Raw genomic sequence first — 22,926 nt, 5'->3', positions numbered from 1 at the left:
AGTTCCTGAAATCATTCTTTATATGTTTTAGCCTCCAGTCATCTATGTTCCTGTTCTCTGTACTTTTTCTAGAGTCTCAACATCTTTTTTACATGGTAGTGACCAAAGCTGGATGCATTATTCCATATGTGGTCTTACCAAGGCATTATAAAGTTCTATTAACGCTAAAAATGATCTTGATTCTATCCCTCTATTAATACAGCCTAGGCCTGTGTGGGCTTTTTTTTTGTTGCTACAGCACACTGCTGGCTCATATTTAAGTGATTGTCCACTAAACCCCAAGATCCATCTTACAATTACTACCATTGAGCCAGTTACCACTTATATTATACCTGTGGTTTTTCTTGCCTAAATATAGAACGTTACTTTTTTCACCACTGAATTTCATTTTGTTAAATAGGGCCCAATGTTTAAGTATGTCAAGATCCTACTCTATCTTAAGCCTATCTTCTAAACCAGGAGTGTCAAACTTGAGGGCCACTTCAGGGTTGTGTTTGACCTTGGGGAGCCAGTGTGGGCATAGCCAGTGTGGGCATGGCCAGCTTGATGTCACTCATGTTGGCACCTGTGGTGACCCAAGTGCTCTGCCAGCCAAAATTGGCTCCTGAGCTCCGTTTTTGGCTGCGATGGCCTCCTGCAACCCTTTGCCAGTGAAAACATCTGTGGCCCTCCCGAGCTCTATTTTTTGCTGGCAGAGCACCGCAGGGCGGTTCTTTACTGTTTCCAGGGCAGCTCCATGGACCAGATCTAAACAACCCATGGGCTGGATCCGGCCCCTGGGCCTTGAGTTTGATACCCCTGTTCCAGACTGTTGGCTATTCCTGCAGCTAAGTGTATTTGCCCATGTTGTGAGGAAGAGGTTGAAAATGTGTTACATATATTACTATGTTATAAATTTTACAGGGACATTAAGTCTATCTACATCAGGGGTGTCAAACTCGTGGTGTGCGAGCTGGATGCGTCACATGCTGGCCTCACCCCGGCCCAGTTTAGTGAAGGAGGAAAAAGTCCCGATATGCCACATGACACCACTGTGACGACATGTGTTTGACACCCCTGATCTATATTGTACTCATAGATAAATTTCCTGAGAGATTAGATACATTTTACATGAACCTTCTCCTTCAGAATCTATAACCATTTAATGGATATGCAGTAGTTGATTTTATTCTTGGGGCTTAACCAGATGCACTTGGTCAAAGACATACCGTATTTATCGGCGTATAACACACACTTTCCCCCCCGAAAAATAGGGGGCAAATGATGTATGTGTGTTATACGCCGATATAATGTTAAGAAGCCATGTTTTTACAGTATTAACAAGTACCGCAGTACGTGAGGAGGAGAGACTGGCTGAATATTCTCTCCTCTCCCCGGACACCCGACTAAAACGCTTTCTTTCGCCCGTGGAAGAGCTCATGCGGGCGAAAGGAAGCGCTTTACTCAGCGGGGTGTGGGCGAGAGGAGGAGAGAATGGATGAGCCATCTCTCCTCTCCCCGACACCCGACTAAAACGCTTTCTTTCGCCCGCGGAAGAGCTCAGGCGGGTGAAAGGAAGCGCTTTAGACAGCGGGGTGTGGGTGAGAGGAGGAGAGAATGGATGAGCCGTCTTTCCGACACCCGACTAAAACGCTTTCTTTTGCCCACGGAAGAGCTCGGGCGGGCGAAAGGAAGCGCTTTAGACAGCAGGGTGTGGGTGAGAGGAGGAGAGAATGGATGAGCCGTCTCTCCTCTCCCCAACACCCGACTAAAACGCTTTCTTTCGCCCGCGGAAGAGCTCGGGCGGGCAAAAGGAAGCGCTTTAGACAGCGGGGTGTGGGCGAGAGGAGGAGAGAATGGATGAGCCGTCTCTCCTCTCCCCGACACCCGACTAAAACGCTTTCTTTCGCCCGCGGAAGAGCTCGGGCGGGCGAAAGGAAGCGCTTTAGACAGCGGGGTGTGGGCGAGAGGAGGAGAGAATGGATGAGCCGTCTCTCCTCTCCCCGACACCCGACTAAAACGCTTTCTTTCGCCCGCGGAAGAGCTCGGGCGGGCGAAAGGAAGCGCTTTAGACAGCGGGGTGTGGGCGAGAGGAGGAGAGAATGGATGAGCCGTCTCTCCTCTCCCCGGACTCCCGACTAAAAGTTAATTATAAAAAGTTCTGAGCTACCCTTATTTTGCTTCAAAGTTCTTTATTTGAAATTTAAATTTTTTTCCTGAAATTTCCCTCTTAAAATGAAGGTGCGTATTATACGCCTGTGCGTGTTATACGCCGATAAATACGGTATTTACTTTTGTTTTAAAATAATACTTGGTTTGATCAGTGGTGGGATTCAAATAATTTAACAACTGGTTCTCGCAATGTGTGCGAACTAGCTGAATCCTACCACTGGGTTTGATACAACTGAACTGAACTGTGGAGGATATATAGCTTTCATTTTTATTTCAACCCTATTCATGGTTTAGATTTATCACCTGGGTAAATAGCTGTATTAATATAGTAAGAGGGGTGACTTATATTTTGTGATTAATTTTGCTAGCTGTTGATATTTTATTGCATTTATTTCATTTTTAATTTTGTTTTAAATGTTTGCTGGTCAAATAAATATTATTAATTAATTTATCCTTATATTAGTAGTGTGGGAAAGAAAAAAGATCAGGAATGCTGTAAAGTCTAGGCTTTACATATATTTTAATGTTTTTTTCTATGATGTGTTGAATAGACTTCTAAAAAATGGTGGTAAGATTCATAAAATCATATTTCCGGGAAATATACTATTGGTGATTTGAGTTAACTTTTTGCTTCTTATCATATATGGGTAATTTTGGAGTTTACTAATTGAGTATAAAAGTATGGCTTACCATTTCTGCTCTTAAGTTGTTACAACACTATAGTCTGGTTTTATGATCAAGAGAGCTAATTTAATTCACACATATTTAATTCAGTTTGACTATATAATTGGAAACTCAATCACAAATTTGTTTAGGCTCTTCAAATATTCAACTATTTTCACTCTTCTACTTTGGTGAGAAATTTGAACTAATTTCTTGATATGTATGTTTGTATGAAAATGTCCTCAATTTGATTTTAACTATTGGCAAATATATGGGTATAGTTAAACCAACTTTTGTATAATAGCAAGTGTTTCAAATTGAAATATATTATGCCTCACCAGATCTAAAAAAAGGGGGAAACCAAAATATATTATATATTGAATATGCCTGAGGCACCTTACAGTGGATGCTTCAATTCATAATATAAGTTGCAACTAAAAGCCAGTTTGCTATAGCAGTTAAGGCATCAGCATGGGAGATTGTGAGTTCTAGTCCTGTCTTGGGACTGAAGCCAACCGGGTAATCTTGGCCTAGACCAGGGGTGTCCAAACTTGGGAACTTTAAGACTTGTGGACTTCAACTCCCAGAATTCCCCAGCCAGCATGGCTGGCTGGGGAATTCTGGGAGTTGAAGCCCACAAGTCTTAAAGTTCCCAAGTTTGGACACCCATGGCCTAGACACTATCTCTGAGTCCTTGGAAGGAGGCAATGTGGCCAACCACTTCTGTAAAAAAACATTGCCATGGTAGTTTCCAAGTCAGAAATGATTGAATCGAAGAAGAAAAAAGTTACAATTAGTGGCATAGTAGCATTATATAAATATACACCATGTATTTTTTTTCAAAGCTAGAATGGCAATTTCAGTTGTTAATAGGAGTATCTCTGATTCAGTATAACAAACATTATTTGGTGTAAATGTCTATGGATATTCTCATCTAGATCACGGTTGTCCCAAAGGTGCTTTTCCCAAAGGCAACTGGACTTTATTAGGTTTTTTTCTTTGACAATGTTTTGCTTCTCATCCAAGAAGAAGATTTTGGAAAAGCATCTTTGGGATATTGTTTGGAGTACAAGCAGACATGAACATGTCTGCAACTCCTTAAAGCAGCTGTTATATATTTGCCAGAAGACTTGCCCATCTCTGGATTAGTCAACTGCCAAACCAAATTCTCTAAAATGTAATCATGATATTGTAACACTTTATTAATGTTTTTATTTTCTTCTAAATCCCTGACATACTTTAGCCAAATACCTAGAATGTTTCTGTCTTTCCTGCAGTAATCTTTCCCCCCCTTTTATATCCTTATAAAGTCTTTCTAATTTCCATTTTTACAACTATTAATTGCTTTGAACTGTTTTAGTGCTTTGAATCAGTCATTTGTATTATTGAGATCAGTGTTTGTTATTCTTTAAAAACAATTTGAGTTTATAGCTTCAATTTCAGAGCAGACAACGTTCTTCTTTTCTTTAAGGACAATATTGATTACCATTGAAGCAAACATATATATATATATATATATATATATATATATATATATATATATATATATATATATATATATATATATGTGTGTGTGTGTGTGTGTGTGTGTGTGTGTGTGTGTGTGTGTGTGTGTGTTAGAATTTACTAAAAAGGTTAAAATTGAAGTGAGTAATCTTTGGCACATAATCCGCAATTGTTAATTTTAGCTCCATGCGTAGGAGCTGTTATGAGTTGAACAGCATGCTCTAGCCTTCATTAGAGAAGAAGCACAGTTTTTGAGACAGGTGGAACTGGATCAAGCTGTGAAAGTGGTTTGCTTGAAGCTGGTCATAAGGGTTAGAAATCTTGTCTCTTTATTTTATCTTTTAATTTTAACTATGATTATAACTCTTATTATTGGTTTTATTCTTTGTCCTTTTTTTCTTTCTTGCCAGGTTGATAACAATACTCTGTCAAATTCTATAAAGGAACAGGATGGAAACTGGCATCCTGAATTGTTAATGGGGTCATGGCATTCACATTATCATCGATCACTTGTGTGGATTTAACCAGTGAGGAGCAACAGAATCTGAACGGAAGGTATCAAGAGTTATTATTGAAGGTAATTCACATCTTTGTTATCTATTGGCAGTAGATTTTGTCTGTGTGTGCACCTGTAACAATATACATGTGGATTTTGCATGATTATAATTGCTAGAGTACATACCGGATCATACAATTTGTAGAATTCATGCTAGTTGTATTTAACATTATATTTAAAATTTAAAATTATAAAAAAAGAAACTAGGTACTAATTTCCAGATATAAATGCTTATTAGTTATAAAGAGAGGTTATTGTTCCAACACCACCGTAAAATGTGTTAATAAAAATGACTTGTTGATTGTTATAAATTTACATTTTCATTCATTGCTGTTTTGTCTTACTGTTCATACAAAGAGAACTGCAAACCTTGAAAGGAAGAGTGTTTTTATTTCTTTTAGTCCTTAGTTCATTTACACAATCATGCTTAATTTTCTGAATTTCTGACCACACTGTATTCTATTTATTTTCTTTTAAAATAAACCAAAACAAAGATTAGAGACAACTCTTCAGTATGAATTAGTGTTTACAAAAGAAACACAATGAAATTTATATCTATCAAATTACCATCATTATATAGGGAGTAGGACAAATAGCAACATTTGTTAAGAACTTATTGTCTTTCTCCAGTATATTTTCTTTCTTATAAAAGAAATATAGTGGGTGGGAAGAACAAAAAAGTACTAAATTATTCATGAGATATATTTGATAACCAATCAGCATGGAAGTGTCAGAATAGAATTTTATGAATATTTTTAATTTTAAAAGCTATGCTAAGATTCTGTACAAATGACTTGAAATGAGAGCAAAGCCTTTTTAAAAAAGATCTTCATGAGAGCCATCTTCCAAGAGTTTCTGGGAGGATTTTAACAGTATGGGAGAATGAGATGGGGTTTAAAAAGGGCTTTTTAATTTTATAGTGGAGCTGTCAGTTTGACACCTATTAGTGAAGAGTATGAGATTTTTAATGTCGTGGAGAATTAATGTATTTATTGAATCATTATTTCTTCAAGGTTTCTTTCTTTCATATGTGTGCACATATGAATGATTGAATGGTAGGTGTATGCTGATTCCTTTTCTTTTTCAAAAGACATTGTCTAATAGAAAAATGTATATTTCTTGCCCCACCACACCTAAGAGCATAGTTACTATTACTTTGTAGCAACAGTTTCCTAGTAAAACTGTTCTTCCACATGTGTAAATTTGCAACTGCAGAATGAAAGATGAGGGAAGAGAAATAGCAACATCTTTATTTTTCTGTTCTTTATTGTGATTACTTCAATTAATCTAAACTATTTGCTAATTTTTAAATTCTTTAGCCTTCACCTAGAATTCTCCAATCCATTACTGTGTGAATTGTATTGAATTCTGTTGGGCTGTGTTATGCAATAAAATGGGAAGAAAGTGATATAAATTTCTGCCTGTCTATTGTTTGACTTAACATTTTAGGTCATCAAAACCTTTTCTTTCAATCTCTGAGAATGTCTAAGCAAGATAAACTAGAAGCTGTAAATGAGCTAGACTTGTCTCTCGCTCAACCAGAGAATTGCATTCTTAATAAAACAGAAAGTTCAGAAGTAGATGAAAAAGAAGAATATGGCAAATCAGACCAGGTAATAAGAATTGGCACATATTTTCTAATAAATCTATCTAATCTTTTATTAGATGTTATAATTTTAGATACCCTTTGTTCATTTTCAAATATTAGTATATGGTGAATGCATCTGAAAAATTTGCTAATATTCACTAACATACTAACAAGAAAGAAATAGGATGAAAATTAGATGCAGAAGCTTTTCTTTAATGAGGACCATTATAAGTAAATTTACAAACAGAAACAAACATCTTTATGCCTTAATAGTATCAATGACGGAGATAAGAACAAATTATTTGATAGCTATCATAAGAAATACCATTATTTCTATTATGCATATTTTCTACTAATACATTTGAATGTTTTGTCACTTGTTTTTCACAGTTACGAAATGTTAACCAGAACCAGCAGAAAAAGAGATCCAAGGTAGAGTTTTTGTCTGGTTGCTCAGAATTGCAATAGGTTGGCTTGGATGAAAATTTGCATCACATGGCTGGTGATGAAAGTTTAACTTTCATTTAATTTATGGTTACAGATATTATTTTTTTCAATTTTTGCCTCAGTTCAGTTTTTTGGTCTTTTAATGAATTGATTTGTGTGTTTCTGCTATTTACGGGGAAAATTACATTACATTACATTTATTTTTTCTTCTCTTGCCAAACATCATACTTTCATGCTTAATAGATGCTTTCACGCTTACAGATGTCTAGTTTTCAAAGATGAAAAGAAACAATTAAACTATACTTTCTTATTTTAAAGACTAGGATATTTTATTTTAGCCACCTAAATATATCAATTAATTTGTTGGAGATAAGTATTACAGTTTTGAATATCTGAAGTTTTGATGAAAGTTTGCATTGCAATTTAATCAAGTTTTTCAAAAGTACTGATTTATTTTTCAGATATCTTAATTTCAATTACTCATCCATTATTCTTAGAGCAACTGGGCAGTTTATTCTTGTACACCAGTTTATCTCTTTTTTAGTTTTTACTTTTAATGTCTCATTTAACAGCTATGCATATGTATACAAATATATATATTTGTTTTTGTAGTATGCAGGTCTTGATGTATTCGGGTCTTTTCCCATGTAAGATTGAGAGTATGTTGGTGACGTTTCAACGAGGTCCCATTCGCCATCTTCAGGCTGGTGCCTTCGGCTTCGTGCTTGTGCGAGCAAAGCGTGATTGGAGCTGCCATCTTTTTATAAATATTGGTGTGTGTGTGTGTGTGGAGTGCTGGCTTTGTTGCTGTAAGCGGGTTGTTGGCTGTGTTATTATATTTTGATTAGTTGATGGAGTTGATGTATGCAGATTAGTCGGCTGTTTTGTAACATTCTGTGTGGCTGAGGTACTAGCTGTGTGCCCATTAATCTTTTGTGTTGTAATGACCTGGGTAATGGGCTGTGTGATGACATCCTGAGCTCTAGTGTAGTGATATCCTGAGTCCTGTGCTGCAACAACCTGGGAGATTGGCTGCGTTGTAACATCCTGAGCCTTTGCGTTGTAACCTCCTGAGTTCTGTGATGTAATGTCCTGAGCAGATGGCTGTGATGTAACATCCCGGGCTTTGGATTGGCTCCGAGTTTGCGGTCTGGCTATGTGTTCATGGCATGTGTCAGTTTGCTTTGTGTGGGGGTCAGAGGGGGGGTGCAGCAGTTGGTGATGCCGCTGTGGTTTGGCTTCTGGATGGTGGTTGCATTTCGTCTATGGGATGGGTTTGGGTTTGAGTCTGGTGAGGGTGATTGGTGGCGGCATCCTGTGTTGTTCTGGGTCCAGTGTCGGTTTTCGTGGCTAGGACTCGTTTGTTGACTAGGGCTAGTTTCCAGATGTCTGGTAGGCGGGAGGTATCATCACCTTTATTCATGTTGTGGGGGGGGGTGTCTCTATTTCGATGGCTTCCATAATTATTCTCTTGCTGAAGTACTCAGTTTTGGAGATTAATTTGGTTCCTTCAAAATCAATTTCATGTCCTGTTGCTTTAAGGTACTGGAAAAGGGAGGAAGTTTTTTCTTCTTTTCTGACTGCGTTCTTGTGTTCTGTGATGCATGCATTTATTCTCCTATTAGTTTGTCCAATGTATGTGGCTGGGCAGATTTTGCATGGCATTTCATAGACTCCTTGGTTTTCTAGCTGGATCTTGTCTTTGGGGTTTCTTAAGATGTTGGCTATTTTTTGGTCAGTGCTGAAAGCTGTCTTAATATTGTGTTTGTGGAGAATTTTGCTCATTTTATCTTTGGTGCCTTTGATGTAAGGGAGGAGGGTGATGCCGTTGTTCTGTTCTGTGTCTCAGTTCTTGGTGGGTGTCTCCTTTTGAATTACGTTGGTAATTGTGTTTCTTTGGAATCCGTTGGAAATTAATACGTTTGTGAGAGTGTGTAATTCAATTTTCAGGTGCTCTTTGTCGGCTAGGCGTTTGGTTCTGGAAATGAGGGTCTTAGCTACGGAGTTGATCTGTGCAGGGTGGTGATGGGATTGTGCGTTTAAGTAGTGGTTAGTGTGTTGTTGTTGTTTTTGGTAGATGGTTTGTCCTAGGGAGCCGTTGGGTTTTTTGTAGATTAGGATGTCCAGAAAGGGAAGTTGGTTGTTAGCTTCTATTTCCATAGTAAATTGTATTTTGGGGTGTAGGCTGTTTAGATATGTGAGGAGGTTGTCCAGTTTTTCCTTCCTGTGTGGGCAAATTATGAAAGATAAATATGAACACAAACCCAAACTCTGGCTTAGATATGTAGATGACACTTTTATGATTTGGCCACATGGGAAAGAAAAACTGGACAACTTCCTCACACATCTAAACAGCCTACACCCCAAAATACAATTTACTATGGAAATAGAACCTTAGACACAGATTTATAGAAAGACGGCAGCTCTGACCACGCTTTACTCACACAAACACGAAGCTGAAAACACCAGCTTGAAGATGGCGAGTGAGACCTCGCCGAAACATTGCCAAGACAATCTCAATCTTACACGGGAAAAGACCCGAATACAACAAGACCAGCATACGCACACACACACACACACACACACACTATTATATTATTTGTTTAGAAATTATTTTACTTCTCTATTTCAGTCAGGAGGAAAGGGGAAACTGGTACGAAGCCTTGCTGTTTGTGAAGAATCATCTCCTTGTCTTGAACCAGACACTGACAATCAGGTATTTAAAATTGTTTTCTAAGCTGCATGGATATTTTTTCTTTTCCTGTGCATAACAGTGTATATTTGTAAAAGAAATTCTTAATTTGGGGGAATCAAAGTTCACATGAGCATACTTTATTTTTTAATGTTTTTAGTGTATTTATTTGATATACATGAGTAGATCAACAGTATATCACAGGGTGTTATTTGCTCTTTTTTTCCAGAGCCCCTGAAAATTTCAACAAATGGAAAGGAATTCAAAAGAATTCAGATTAATTATTTTTTAAAAAAACCTCAAAAAGGTTACAATTGTTTTTTTCTCTAAGGCTATCTCTTTTAAGGATACACCAGATATAAGATTGTATCATTCTGGTCATACAAAATCTTCATATTGCTTCCCATGTTTTAATTTATAATTACAGCTCAATTTTTAACCCAACAAATAATAGTAATCTATAAAAAAAAGTGCTTGTATTCCAGATGGTTTATTTTTCTGATTCCTGGAGCCAATTTTCCAATATTGCTAAAATATATTTTATGAGTCTCTAGTAGTATTGTATGAATTAAGTAAAAAAAATTCAGAATGGTGTCCATTTTTCCTTTAGCATTTATTGCAAAAAACGTACATTTCTATTTGCTTAAAAACATAAATTTAACAAACACAGAAACCAAAAGAAATTATTTCTTACTTGAAAGAAAGTTATTTTTCTCAACATTTTTTACTTGAAGATTCAGATATTAATTGAAGAATGTGATCAGCCCTAGAAAGGGAGAGGAAAGAGGAAATGAATTTTAAACTTCTGTTAGCACAAAAATCAGATCACAGTTAAGTGTACTTTTAAAAAAGTTTCCTTTATTAACTTGAAATGACTTAAATTTACTTCTCCTCTGGACTTTTCTCTGGAGAGGTTTTTTTTCTCTGTTTGTTTATTTTTTGAATGACCAAAATTCACTGTCCCATATCTTAATAAGCTGTGGGGATTTTATACATTCTTTTGCTGCTCTAAGATGATATTTATGCAGTATAACAATCAAAAGGTTCTTTTATCTATTGTGGGTAGTTACTTTGAAAACAATTCTAATATTTAGTTCATCTTGCATTATTATAAAAATATGGCTTTTGTTCTGCATTTTATTTGTATTTTCTATCATTTCAAATGGAATCTGAGAGGAGAAATGTATAAATATATCAGATTGTACTAAATGTTGCATGACAGTTTCTGATGTTTTCTCTACAAATGAAAAAAAGAATGTTATATTCTATAGGAACTAGCAAGTTTAGAAGCAAGTATCTTTTCTATATTGCCCTAATGCTATTTTTTATGGTCCTTACTATTCTTGACTCACCATGACATGTCACCCAAAAAGTTAAGGATGCAAAGATTAAGTATAGTCTACTACCAAAGCCTGCATATTGAGGATAATTGGCTTCATATAATAAGTTAACAAGTATACCACTTGGTTTAAAGACTGACAAATTTTGCATAGGAAAGCTAAATCAGTAGTTTATTCATTTCATTGATTGAAGGAACCTGGAAGAGTTATATAAATGGAAATGGATTATTTTTAAAGTTGTATTTTTCCTCATTAGTTTTCCTAGCTAGTTTACAAGCAAAGAGTCTAAGTCATCAAAGAATGTATGGTACATTGCCAGAACTATAGAGTATGGATTGTATTACAGACCTGATGTTTGTATTATATTTGAAAATTTGCCTTGATTTTCCTGTGTAGGAAAAATCTTGTTTACCTGTATTACTTCATCATAAAAGTTAACTGATCTTACAATCTGTCCTTATTTTAAAAGAAATGTTGCTTCTAATGTTATATTGGTTTATTTGTGTACTACTGCAATTCAACATTTTGTGTTCACTATGCCTAAATTGTATGAATGTACTTATCAACATTGTAATTTTGCAATTGAAAAAAGTCAATAAAAACAAGTGTAAGAAACAAACACCAGATTTTTCCACGACTCTGCAGCTTTCCTGTGTGTTTTTTTCTAATGCAAAGACTATATAGCAAGATTATGTTATATGTATGACATAGATATATACAGTTATATATACATATATACAGTGCAGTATGCTTATATGTTTGTATTAAACTGTTTGTAAAGTCTGTCTCCCCCCCCCCCCATTTTTTTGTAAAAGAGCAAATGCACTTAGAAATCACTTTGACTTCAGCATAAATAACTGAAGATGTCAAAGTCAATTAAACCTTTTTCCATTAAGTTCCATGAATCTCATTTTAATGAGTCTTAGACCACAATCATGTATTGGATTGTCTTCATAGGCAGCAAAAGCATTTAGTTCTTCCTCCCCTCCACATCATAATATAAAAAATATTTTCAAAATAAAAAACATTTGAGCATAGATTAAATTTGTAAATATTTGTAAAAATGATTATACCATCTCATAAGCTAATTTACTTAGCAAAAAGCACATTTGGATTCCAATTTGTACAACTTCAAGCATTGCTAATACAAATAAAATTAGTACAGAGCTTCTGTGACACTGCTCCAAAGTACATGTAAATAGTACCATGCTAAATATTTGAGAAAACTTTAGGATCACTGCATACAATCATGCTATATTTTAATTTTTTAATTAATAAGATTAGGCATATTTTGGATTTTTCCCCATTTATCAACATTTAGTTTAAGATATAAAATAGGCCTTTTTCAAGAAAAAACACATTAATAATTCTTGGTATAAAATAAAATTAACCATACATATGAATATTGTCAAATTCTAATGATTACATTCCTAATTTTAAGTACATTTATTTAAAATGTCCCACTATTTTAAATAAACTTAATAATGTTTATGTTTCCCTTAAATTTTTCAGTCAATTTTCACTGAGATGAATTCTGCTGATTTCAGTGTAATTTTAATATAAATAATGCTTTTATTTGGCATTTTATTTAAAATGATCCATATTGAATCCATTGGAATATACTGCAAACAAACTAAATTCTGATATTCAATAATATGGACTAAATTATGATACTCAGTGATACTATACTACCCAACCAACCAACCAAAAAATATCCGTAATAATACATAATTTCTTAAGATTAAGTGTATCAAATATTGTTTGGCTCCAGCTTTTCCAAGCTTGCACTTTCCTATGCATTTGGGAAGCCATGCTATTTTTCCTGAATGTGGCCCTAAATTATTACATTTTTTTCAACAGGAATCAATACAGCTACAGCTTTCCCCAACCTACGAGAAGAGGATAAATCTAGTAAAGATGACTCTGAGAAAGAAAAAGAGAAGGATAAAAACAAAGAAAAAGATAGAAACAGTGAAAAACCAAGATAAGCATATTATCAAAAGGTGAACAAAAGTATTTCAGTCATTATTTAGTCATTTACACATGGAGACATTTTGAATGTTTGTGTTGCTTTTGTCTGTAGTTGAATTAGTTTGTATTTTTTATATTCTATACTTGTTTGTGAGATTGTGATATACGTATAGATTATATATTAACTGTAATATATATATATATGATTGGTACATAACAAATGTGATATACAAAACAAATTCTCTTTACATCTAAAATATGTGCTGAAAGGCTATCTTAAACTTTCAAAGTCATAATAATTCTGACAATGTACACCCATATAAAGAGGCTTAAATAATTACATAAAGAGAAAGAATTTGTTCTGTTCTAAATAATTACATTAATCTTCCCCAAAATTTGTGTGAGATCAGCCATGGTGGACCACAGATTTTGCAGGTTGCCTCCTTCTCTTTCCCACCACACAGAGATGCCGCTGTATTGCAGCATCAAAACTGAAAACATATGTAATGTTTTTCATAAAAATGATATGCAAATGGCTCAACTGCATTAGCAATAATATAATAGAAAGTATTATTTGTAAGTCAATGCATTATATATCCTGTCTACGTATTTTCAACCTGATTCTAAAATCCATAAGCAGAGTTTATATTAAGAAGTGGAAGCAGGGTAAGGACAGTGTGGAACGAAGGAAGAATACACACTAACTGAGTTGCTGCTTAGAGGAACCTATACCATGTGCTTGTAGACTTTTCTATCCATTATTGAAAGTGCTCCAGCATAGGAACATTTTGATGCAATAATAGTTTGCTGTGCATGTATTGTCGTTTATTTAACAGAAACATTGCCACTTCCTTCTTGACAATTTATTTCTTGCTGTTAGAATTTTTCATACATATTACACAGCATAATTGTAATTATTCTAAATATCACATATGTAAAATATAAAAAATAATGTAGAGGTGACCATCTAAAAAATGTTCTAATTGTAGTGAATTTATCCTCTGATTGAGGTGCACAGTAGTGACTTCTTTTTATGATCCAGGAAAAAAATCCTTAAATTCCAGGTTTTTGGAATGTTTTTCGTTCAGACCTTGTTATCTTTTCAGCTTAAGTATGTTGGGTTGTGATAGCTACAGTTAAAAAGAAATGTGTTAAAATACATCTCCTCTAGTTGCCTTTATAAATGATCCATAATTTTTTTTATTTAACTTTCATTTGAAAAAAATGAATATTTTTTTCATAGTATATGAAAAATAGTATATTTCCATTTTGCATGTTATTGATGGCTTAAATTGATGTTCTATTACTATGATAACTTTCAGCATAAAATTGCCATAGAAATACATAGTACATAAGGTTATCTTCTTGAAATATCCAGTCCTGACAAGTGATGGTATCATTCATAGACTACCTGAATGAAATTTTTGTTTCAATCTTGACTGATATGCTGACAGGCCAATTTAAATAAATACATTGAATCTCTACAGTAGTAGTAATTTATACCATAACTAATTAGAATCTATATGCATTTTTGTCATTTACTGCACTTGGTCACCTCATTGCCTTCTAGAATATTATTATGATATGCAAGCTTTTTCTTTCATGACAACTAACTACATCTGGAATACAAGCTATGTGACTGTTTTAAACATAATGCTTATGTTCTAAATTCTGGATTTTTTTATGGATTTACTCAAAGGATACATTTCATAGATAATTCCAGGAAAATTAAATCAATTTATTTGATTGACAGAATCAAAGTACTCTATTTTTCATGCGCATACACAACCTACCTTAAACTATAAATTAAGTATTCTTAAGAGCCGTGGTAGTTCAGTGGTTAGATTGCAGTATTACAGACTAATTTTGCTCACTGCTGTTTGCCAGCAGTTCGGCAGTTCGATTCTCAGCAGCTCAAGGTTGACTCAGATTTTCATCTTCTTGAGGTCGGTAAAATGAGGACCCAGATTGTTGGGGAAAGTATGCTGACTCTGTGAACCGCTTAGAGAGAGCTGTAAAGCACTCTCTAAGTGCCAGTGCTATTTTATTTTAATATACTGTATATTCAACATTCACTGTGTTTCTCTAAGTAGAAACTACTGATTTCTCTAGATATTCTACTTTTGTAGAAATTCTTTAGCTATTAGCTATTCTAATATATCTTAGATACAACCAGGTAAACACAGCCAAATGTGTATGCATATAACACACACAGAGCATTGGTCCTGCAAAAAATCTAGGCTTGTAGTTTAATGGTAAGTGAGTTGTATACTATTGCCCATGGCTGTCATTTATGCTTGGTTCCACTTGTTTTTGAAGTAGCCAAATCAATAGCTTTGATTTGATTTGTCCAGTGAACAAATCAGGGAAAGAGCTTCCATGTTTTGTTTCTCCATCCCCCAGTCAGAAATAATCCAATAGTGCATACCAGCAGTTTTGGAATAGTGTAATATGCAAACAAATTCAAAGGTACTTTTATTTGTTTTTCTATCTTCTATTTTGGTTTGATTTATTCATTCCTTTTACATTTGCTCAAACAAATCCAGATATCTCCAGAATTCAATCATTTTCAGTTTGTAATTTATTTTTTAAAAAACCAATACTATATATTAAATATTCAGTTGTGGTTGGTGCTTATAATTAAGCACGTGTTCTATTAAAATGTTATTAATGTAAGATGCAAGTTTCATAAATCAGACACCCCTGAGGACAGATGGAGAGAAAGAAACTTTATTCCACACAATGGCTAGATTATTTTCACTTTTAAACAATGAAACTATTAGTAATGTATGTTTTTTCAGACTGCAGCCAAGAATATACAGATACAACAGGCATAGATTTGCATGAATTTCTTGTTAACCCATTAAAGAATGGGTTAACTATAAGTCCTAGTTTCCCTCTCCCTTTTTTGCATAGCTTGGCTCTTAGCAATTTGTAGGGATAGAGTATTTCTTTCCAGAAAATGGTATTCATGGTATGTGAAATAATGTCTGTATTAAAAAATTATTTTAGCAAAACCTACATCATAAGTATGTACTATAAGGCTTGTATTATCAAAATTTGGCTATTATTGATCAAAATTTGGCTATTTACATGCATGCTTACACATAAGACAAACGCAGACTTCTATAGCATTCCCAAACAGCCTTGCTAATCAAAAGTAGCTAAAAAACATGCAATGCCTGTCAAATATAGCTAGCTGTGAGAGTTGTTTCAGAAAAAAATAGCTCTTATCAAAATGTGAATATTGAAAATCGTCTGCTGGACATAAAAGAGATGCGATCCTATACGTTAGATAGAAAGAAGAGAAAATGAACACAAATTTTACTGCATTAGTGGCAATTATGTGTCTCTTGTCAAACAAGACTGTGTACTAGAATTATTGTGTTGTAACATTTACCTTCCTTCTCATCAGGGCTCTTTCATTCTTTTAATTATATTTTTGTTGCCCAGTGCTCAGAGGAAGATATGAAGCCAGCTTGCAATACACAGTGTGTGCAATATTTGATAGTTTCCAGTATTTTCAGGAGAAACACTCGTGTTTTTGTATGTTATGTGAATATTCTGAAAATCAAAGTAATCATGAAGAGTTCAGGGCAAATAACAGTGCAAAATAAATAAATAAATCACTTTCCATGGAAAAGTTAGAGTAACATTTATAGTAATGTAATGTACATTAATTCAGGATGTTACCTCATGAATAATAACATAGAGGAAATATCTATGTTTAACCTATAACTTCTGGTAGGAAATAAAGCTTTGGGGAAACTCATGATAAATTTTATAGAAATAAAAATAATATCTCCAGATTTGGAGTCATTTCTCCATTTCAAGATTTTTTACTACATGAGAAACATATTTCTAAATTGAATAGGTCTTTTGTTCGTGGAAGAGCACTCATGGAATCATATGCTATTTTTCATTGAATGCCAAATCCAAAAATTCATAGTGTCATCCATATTCAAAGCATTATTTTAAAAAATAAATACAAAATGAAATAGGAATATGGCATATACCGTATTCCCCCCCCCCAAAAAGATGGTGATAATTTGGGTTCGCCTTTTACACCAAATGTAGCCCTGCCCACCCACTCGCCCCCACCCTTTGCCTCTGCCTCCCAGAGGCCAATTTACCTCCTTACAGCAAATAGGAAAATGGGGCTTGCAGAGGCGACAATAGGCTATGGCAGTGATGGCGAACCTATGGCACGCATGGCACAGGTGGCATGCGTAGCCATTTGTCAAGGCACGTGAGGCGCTGCCCTGTCAGCTGGCCAGCGCACATGCGCGCGCTGGCCAGCTGAGTTCACCTTTTTAAAAGCCATTTTTTGCCCTCCCCAGGCTCCAGAGGCTTTATAGGAGCCTGGGGAGGGCGAAAAGAGCCTCCCCCGCCCCCCCCGAGGGCCTCTGGAGGCTTCAGGGACCGTCCGGAGGCTTCCCTGAAGCCTTCGGAACGCTTAAAACCAACCTCTGAGCAAACCGGAAGTGATTTCCGGGTTGCTCGGAGGGTTGTTTTAAGCGTTCTGAAGGCTTCGGGGACTGTCCGGAGGCTTCCCTCATGCCTTTGGAGCACTTAAAACCACCCTCCGAGCAAACCGGCTCGGAGGGTCATTTTAAGCGTTCCGAAGGCTTCAGGGACTGTCCGGAGGCTTCCCTGACGCCTTCGGAGCACTTAAAACCACCCTCCAAGCAATCCAGAAGTGACTTCACGGAAGCCTCCGGATGGTTCCTGAAGCCTCCGGAGGGCCTCCGGGGGGGGAGGCTCTTTTCATCCTCCCCAGGCTCCTATAAAGCCTCTGGAGCCTGGGGAGGGTGAAAAAAGCATGTAAAAAGCATGCGCACTGGGGGGGCCACGTTGCATTATGGGTGCGGCATGCCCACACACGACCCCCCTGCGCTCCCCCCACTTGTGGCACGCGAGCCAAAAAAGGTTCGCCATCGCTGGGCTATGGCAATCCCTGCAGCCTGAAACAGCTGATCATGAGGAGGCTCGTGCTGAAACTGAAATCAAAAGTGAAACTTGCTGTTTACTGCAAGGAAGAAAATTGCTGCGAGGCAGAGACAGATCCCCCCCCCTTCTAATCAGGCTAAACTAAAACATGCTGTTTGCTGCAAGGAGGTAAGTCAATAACTATAAATGCTTACAGAATGTTCAAATTATTAGATTTTTTTAAAAAGACTACTTTATTATTGTTCTAGACAAGTTAACAGCATGAAGAAGCTTTTTAAAATAAATGCTTGATCTGAATAGGCCCAGTGCTATTGCATCTTCCTTTAAATAGCAGAGAATAACGTATACTTCCTGAAAGCCACATCAATTTTAACAGCATTTATACAAGAATAGTCTGAAATGTAACACTACAAACAGTGTATATGTCTGTGCTGTTTGCTGCAAGGAGGCAAATTGCTGAGAGGCAGAGGCAGATCCCTCCCCTTGTTTTCCTCCCCAAAAGCTAGGAGCGCCTTATACTTTGGAACGTCTTATACTCTGAAAAATACGGTAAGAGAAAAGATTACAGATAAGTTCCACTATCTATCATCCACCTGATAGGGTCACAAATCATCCTGACATCTGTTTGAAAAGCTAATTTTTAAAAATCTTTTCTGAAGAAAAGCATGTTTAGAGCCAAGTAAATATTCATCAGGAGAATATTAAAGTCATTAAACAGGTCAAGGATAACTAGTTGAGTGGGAACTTTCCCTTTGCGTCTCTAATCTCAACTGTTGCCCAAATTTCCATTAAAACATTTCATAGAATTATTCTTATGACATTTGACATTAAACCAAGCTGCCAAAATATTTTTGAGACTAGTTGCTTCAGTGAACAATGTCAATTAGGCTGGAATGATTAAGTCAATTGGAAATAATCTTTATTGTTAACCTCCCAAAACCCAAATTCTCTGTGTTGTGATTTTGTGTTGATACTTGAACATAATGACGGTAGACTTAATTGTGGAGAACAGTCTTAAAACAATAACCCTCTTTTCTGAATAGTACAGCCTAAGGGATATGTCATTTATAGCTATAATGAAATCAGAGGGTTGATAGAAATTATAATTATTAAGAAGATTTGTGTCTTGTTAGACACTCTTATTTTTTGAAATACAAGGATAATAGATTATACACTACTATCTATGTAAAATACCTCACTCAGGTACAAAAAAAATCTACATTCTTTTTTCCCACTGTATTTCTTTCTTAGAAAAGAAAATTAAACATATTTGCATTACTCATAAATAAAACTCAGACTTTGAATTTCTTTGGTGTAATGAGACATATTTCAGACATTGCTGCCTGTTTTTCTGTTTTTCTTTTCTTCATATTCAATTTTGAAATATTTCTTTTTCTTCTATTAATAGGGATAGAATGATATTATTAAAAATGGAGCAGGAAATCATTGATTTTATTAGTGAAGAGAGGTAAGTTTCTTTTCAATACTTGTTTCTTGTTTTGTGACATCTTTTGATTAAAACATGTCAGAAATATATTCTCAAAGCAATTCTATTGTATTCCTAAGAATATCATTATTAATACTTGTTGATCAGTGTACAGTAAAGGGAATGTTATATATTCCTTAATGTTGACTTTGTTACAGCTAGTCCTCAGCTTTATAATTATAATTGAGACTGCCCATTGTAGTTGTAAGTTGTGACAATTGTAAACTGGTTCATCATGTGACCACTCTCATTTTACAACCTTTTATACAGCAGTTGTTAAGACAACATATAATCAACAATCAATTGCCGCAGTGGTTAAGTGAACTCATTGTTTAATATGGGGCATTTTTGCTGAAAACTGGATATAAATTATGGTTTTCAAGTAAAAACATCATAAATCACATGGCCACAAAATGCTGTAAATGGCTCTAAAAGCAGATCAGTTATTGGGTACCCCAGTCATGTAACTATGGGGAGGTGATGGCCATTGGAACTTTGGAACCAAGATGTAAGCACCTTTTGGATTCTCTGGTGTAAGTTCAAAGGATTAGTCAAAAAAATTCCTCAAATATCTGTATTGTTACTAACAGATAGAGAAAGTAACTTTATTTGTCTTCGAATTTACAGTGTGATTACTAAAGAATTCAGGGCCAGTGCCCCTGCCTATCTAGTTACCAAGTATAGTTTTAGTACGACAACAACTTTTACACTTTAAGTGCTTTGGAGGTATGGCATGATCAATTACATCAAAAACATATTTTTCATTTATGTATGATTACCATTAATTTCAAAAGTCAAATTTTCATGTATGTTCAAGTATAATCAAAACTTCTGTTATTCATTTGCTTGCCTTCTTCTTATTAAATTTACAATTACCCCTATTTTCCCAAACTACCCAAAACATAAAATGTTGACTGTTGGAATGACTGGAAAATGAGTTGAAATAAATGAATAGAAGAAGCAGAGAATTCAGAATCAAGTCTTTGTGATTTTAGAAATGTTTAAAAAGTGATCTGTTATTATTCCATCATCTCAGGGCGGCATCATATTGAGCCCTTTGATGTTTTGTTCCAGTTTCCCCAGATGTCATTGTATCAACCAATGCTGGTGCACAAAGGGGCGGCTTACTTTGGCATGGATCACAATTTGTGATCAGACTGGGAAATTTGTAATTATCAACAAGACCAGCAGCATGAGAATGTAAGTGCTACCCCACTTTGCTTTCTGATTCTCCTTTCCTAAAATTCCTGTATGCATTTTATTCATTATATCCAAGAGTTTCTTTGTTCTTTTATTCTATTTCTTACATATTGAATAATAATTATTTTTTTCACATTCATTCTCACCTGGATAATACCAATCTCATTCTGAAGACCACCAAAATCAGGAAATGTCCTGAAGCAAATCACTCAGTGGACAAGAAAATTATTATGAATTGTGCCTCTGCAATGAAGTTATTTACCTGCTTTCTTATTATCACTTGATAATATATTTTGAAAGAACAGATATGATGGAGTAATGGTACATGTAATGACTATGTTTTAAAACAATATGGCATTTCCAAACAATTCGCCCCCTCCCTTATATATAGGCCTTTTAAAGATTGGATGTTTTACTAGTATAAACTCTTTTTTTCCCATATGGATTACCTTTCCTTCTCAGCTTTTAACTGTGTATGAATTAATTCACTTTGCAGAGCAAATAAATTTAAGGCATTTGATTATTTGAAAAACAGATATCTCATAATATAAGTGTTTGATGTCATAGAAAAGAAAAACCTAAAAAATATTCTGTGCTTGTTATATCTTAAAAGCACTGAAGACACATAAATAAAAATACCTGGGCAAATATTAAATGATCTAATATTTTTTAAAATAAAACTTTATGGCTTGTAGAGAACACTGGGAAAGTTCCTTGCAGAGTTTTAAATCCAAGATATGCCCACTTTCTGAGGAGCAGCATTTATGTAAGTGTGCCAATGAGTCTTTTAATAAGGTTCCTATTGGTGGAAACAAAAGGCAAACCCTAAAGGCAATGAGGAGTGATGTATCTTAGTATGAGGGGATTTGTGTGTGTGGATGCAAATAAGGTATGTGAACAGAGAAGCATATAAAAGAGTAGATCTTTTAAGCATGCCCACAGGGAAATAGAGCTACCTATTTCTATCATGCAGCTCTTGATCTATTTGGCTCAAGATAATTTGTACCTTAGGGAGAAATAATTTGCCTATCTTTACAGTAATGCTTGATTTCTAATTCTACAGTGTCAGATTATGTGCCATTCTACAACCTTGATGTTTTTTTCAATCACTTTTTGGGGCCTAGGAAACTTTTGTAGATACAGATTATTCTGTTTTGTTTATTGAAGGCAACAGATCTATGCATATTAATTTTTGTTTAATTTTTGAATGATTAAAATGTAAAGCAATCCATGCAATTTCTCTAAGAATGATTCAGTGTACCTGTCTTACAGTTTACCTGGCTTGCAGTGTACCTGTAAGAAAATCGATGGATGAAAGCAAATAATGAAAAAACTCTTTATATATCATTTTGAAGATAAATAATTAGCCACATGAGTCATATCAATCAAGACAGTTAATCCTTTTTTTCTACCTTTCTTTTTTCAATTATTTTTTTAATGTAATAATTCCATCTTCCATTAAACAGTGTGTCAACTGGTTCCAAATATTTTTGTGCAAAAATAATAAGGCCTGTTTAACGAACCGATCCAGGCTCAGGAGATCATTCCTTTGCTTAAATTATTTCAAGTTCAGAGGCAGTGGGCACAACCAGGTGTCCTTGCTACCCCCAGTGGCAATGACAAAAACTTTTACAGCATGGACCCCACATTTGAGGAAGTCCTCAAGTTGCCTTCGGTTGACGCTCCTGTGGCTTCCCTTACTTCATCCTCTGTGCTTCCTCCAGACCTTTTAGAGGGCTTAAAGGCAGAGGATAAGAGATCTGAGAAAGCTTGTTACAAAACTCATCAGGAAGCAGCATGGGCAATTAAGGCGGTCACATCTACATCCTTTTTAAATAGGGCTTCCTTGCTCTGGCTTTGCCAACTGCAAGCTGGGCTACCTGCTGGCGAAGCCAGGTTATGCCACGATGTGAACAAAATAATAGTGGTGGCAGAGTGCTCAGCAGATGCCACTCTTAATGCTGCCAAGTTTGCCTCTAGAGTTTTGGCCTCAAATGTCACCACACATCACCTTTTATGGCCCAGATATTAGAATGCAGACATGAGATCCAAATGGAAATTGGCAGCTTCCCCCTTCAAGAGGGGTAAATTGTTTGGGGAATCCTTGGATCCGGTCCTGGTGGAAACCAAGGAAAAGAGGAAGATCTTACCCTCTGTCTCCAAAAGGGCTGACCGTCAATCCCCTGCTTATTTCTGCAGGCAGGCGCCCAGGGCACCCAACCTGGCGATTAGTTCTTCCTTTCAACGCCCCTACACCGGCCTCAGGACCGGCAGTCCTTTCGGGACAAGAACAGGCAACATAATTTTTCTATGCGGCCATTTCACAGAGAGTCAGATTCCAGATCCTTCCGTCGAAATAAGTGACCATCATCAGGC

General features: G+C 35.7%; 1 protein-coding gene across 5 annotated transcripts in view; it reads left to right on the top strand.

Moving 5' to 3' along the window:
• The window catches only part of ARPP21 (cAMP regulated phosphoprotein 21), a 198,099-nt gene that overhangs the window by 65,766 nt on the left and 109,407 nt on the right, over nucleotides 1–22,926 (top strand). For 2 of the 5 annotated variants that reach the window (XM_081933460.1, XM_081933463.1), the window contains exons 1-8: nucleotides 4,564–4,631; nucleotides 4,731–4,897; nucleotides 6,326–6,489; nucleotides 6,855–6,896; nucleotides 9,544–9,627; nucleotides 12,804–12,946; nucleotides 19,273–19,332; nucleotides 20,425–20,550. In XM_081933460.1, coding sequence (XP_081789586.1) covers nucleotides 6,358–6,489; nucleotides 6,855–6,896; nucleotides 9,544–9,627; nucleotides 12,804–12,946; nucleotides 19,273–19,332; nucleotides 20,425–20,550 — 587 coding nt within the window. In that variant the 5' untranslated portion in view covers nucleotides 4,564–4,631; nucleotides 4,731–4,897; nucleotides 6,326–6,357. Of the gene's footprint in view, nucleotides 1–4,563; nucleotides 4,632–4,730; nucleotides 4,898–6,325; nucleotides 6,490–6,854; nucleotides 6,897–9,543; nucleotides 9,628–12,803; nucleotides 12,947–19,272; nucleotides 19,333–20,424; nucleotides 20,551–20,723; nucleotides 21,048–22,926 lie in introns of those variants that run through there. The other 3 variants (XM_081933462.1, XM_081933461.1, XM_081933464.1) reach the window with 3 other exon arrangements.

The sequence above is a fragment of the Natrix helvetica genome (assembly GCF_964273705.1).
Source record: "Natrix helvetica genome assembly, chromosome: Z".
Taxonomy (NCBI): Eukaryota; Metazoa; Chordata; class Lepidosauria; order Squamata; family Natricidae; genus Natrix; species Natrix helvetica.
Note: the sequence above shows the minus strand (reverse complement) of the source record. Positions and strands in the feature narration are given on the sequence as shown.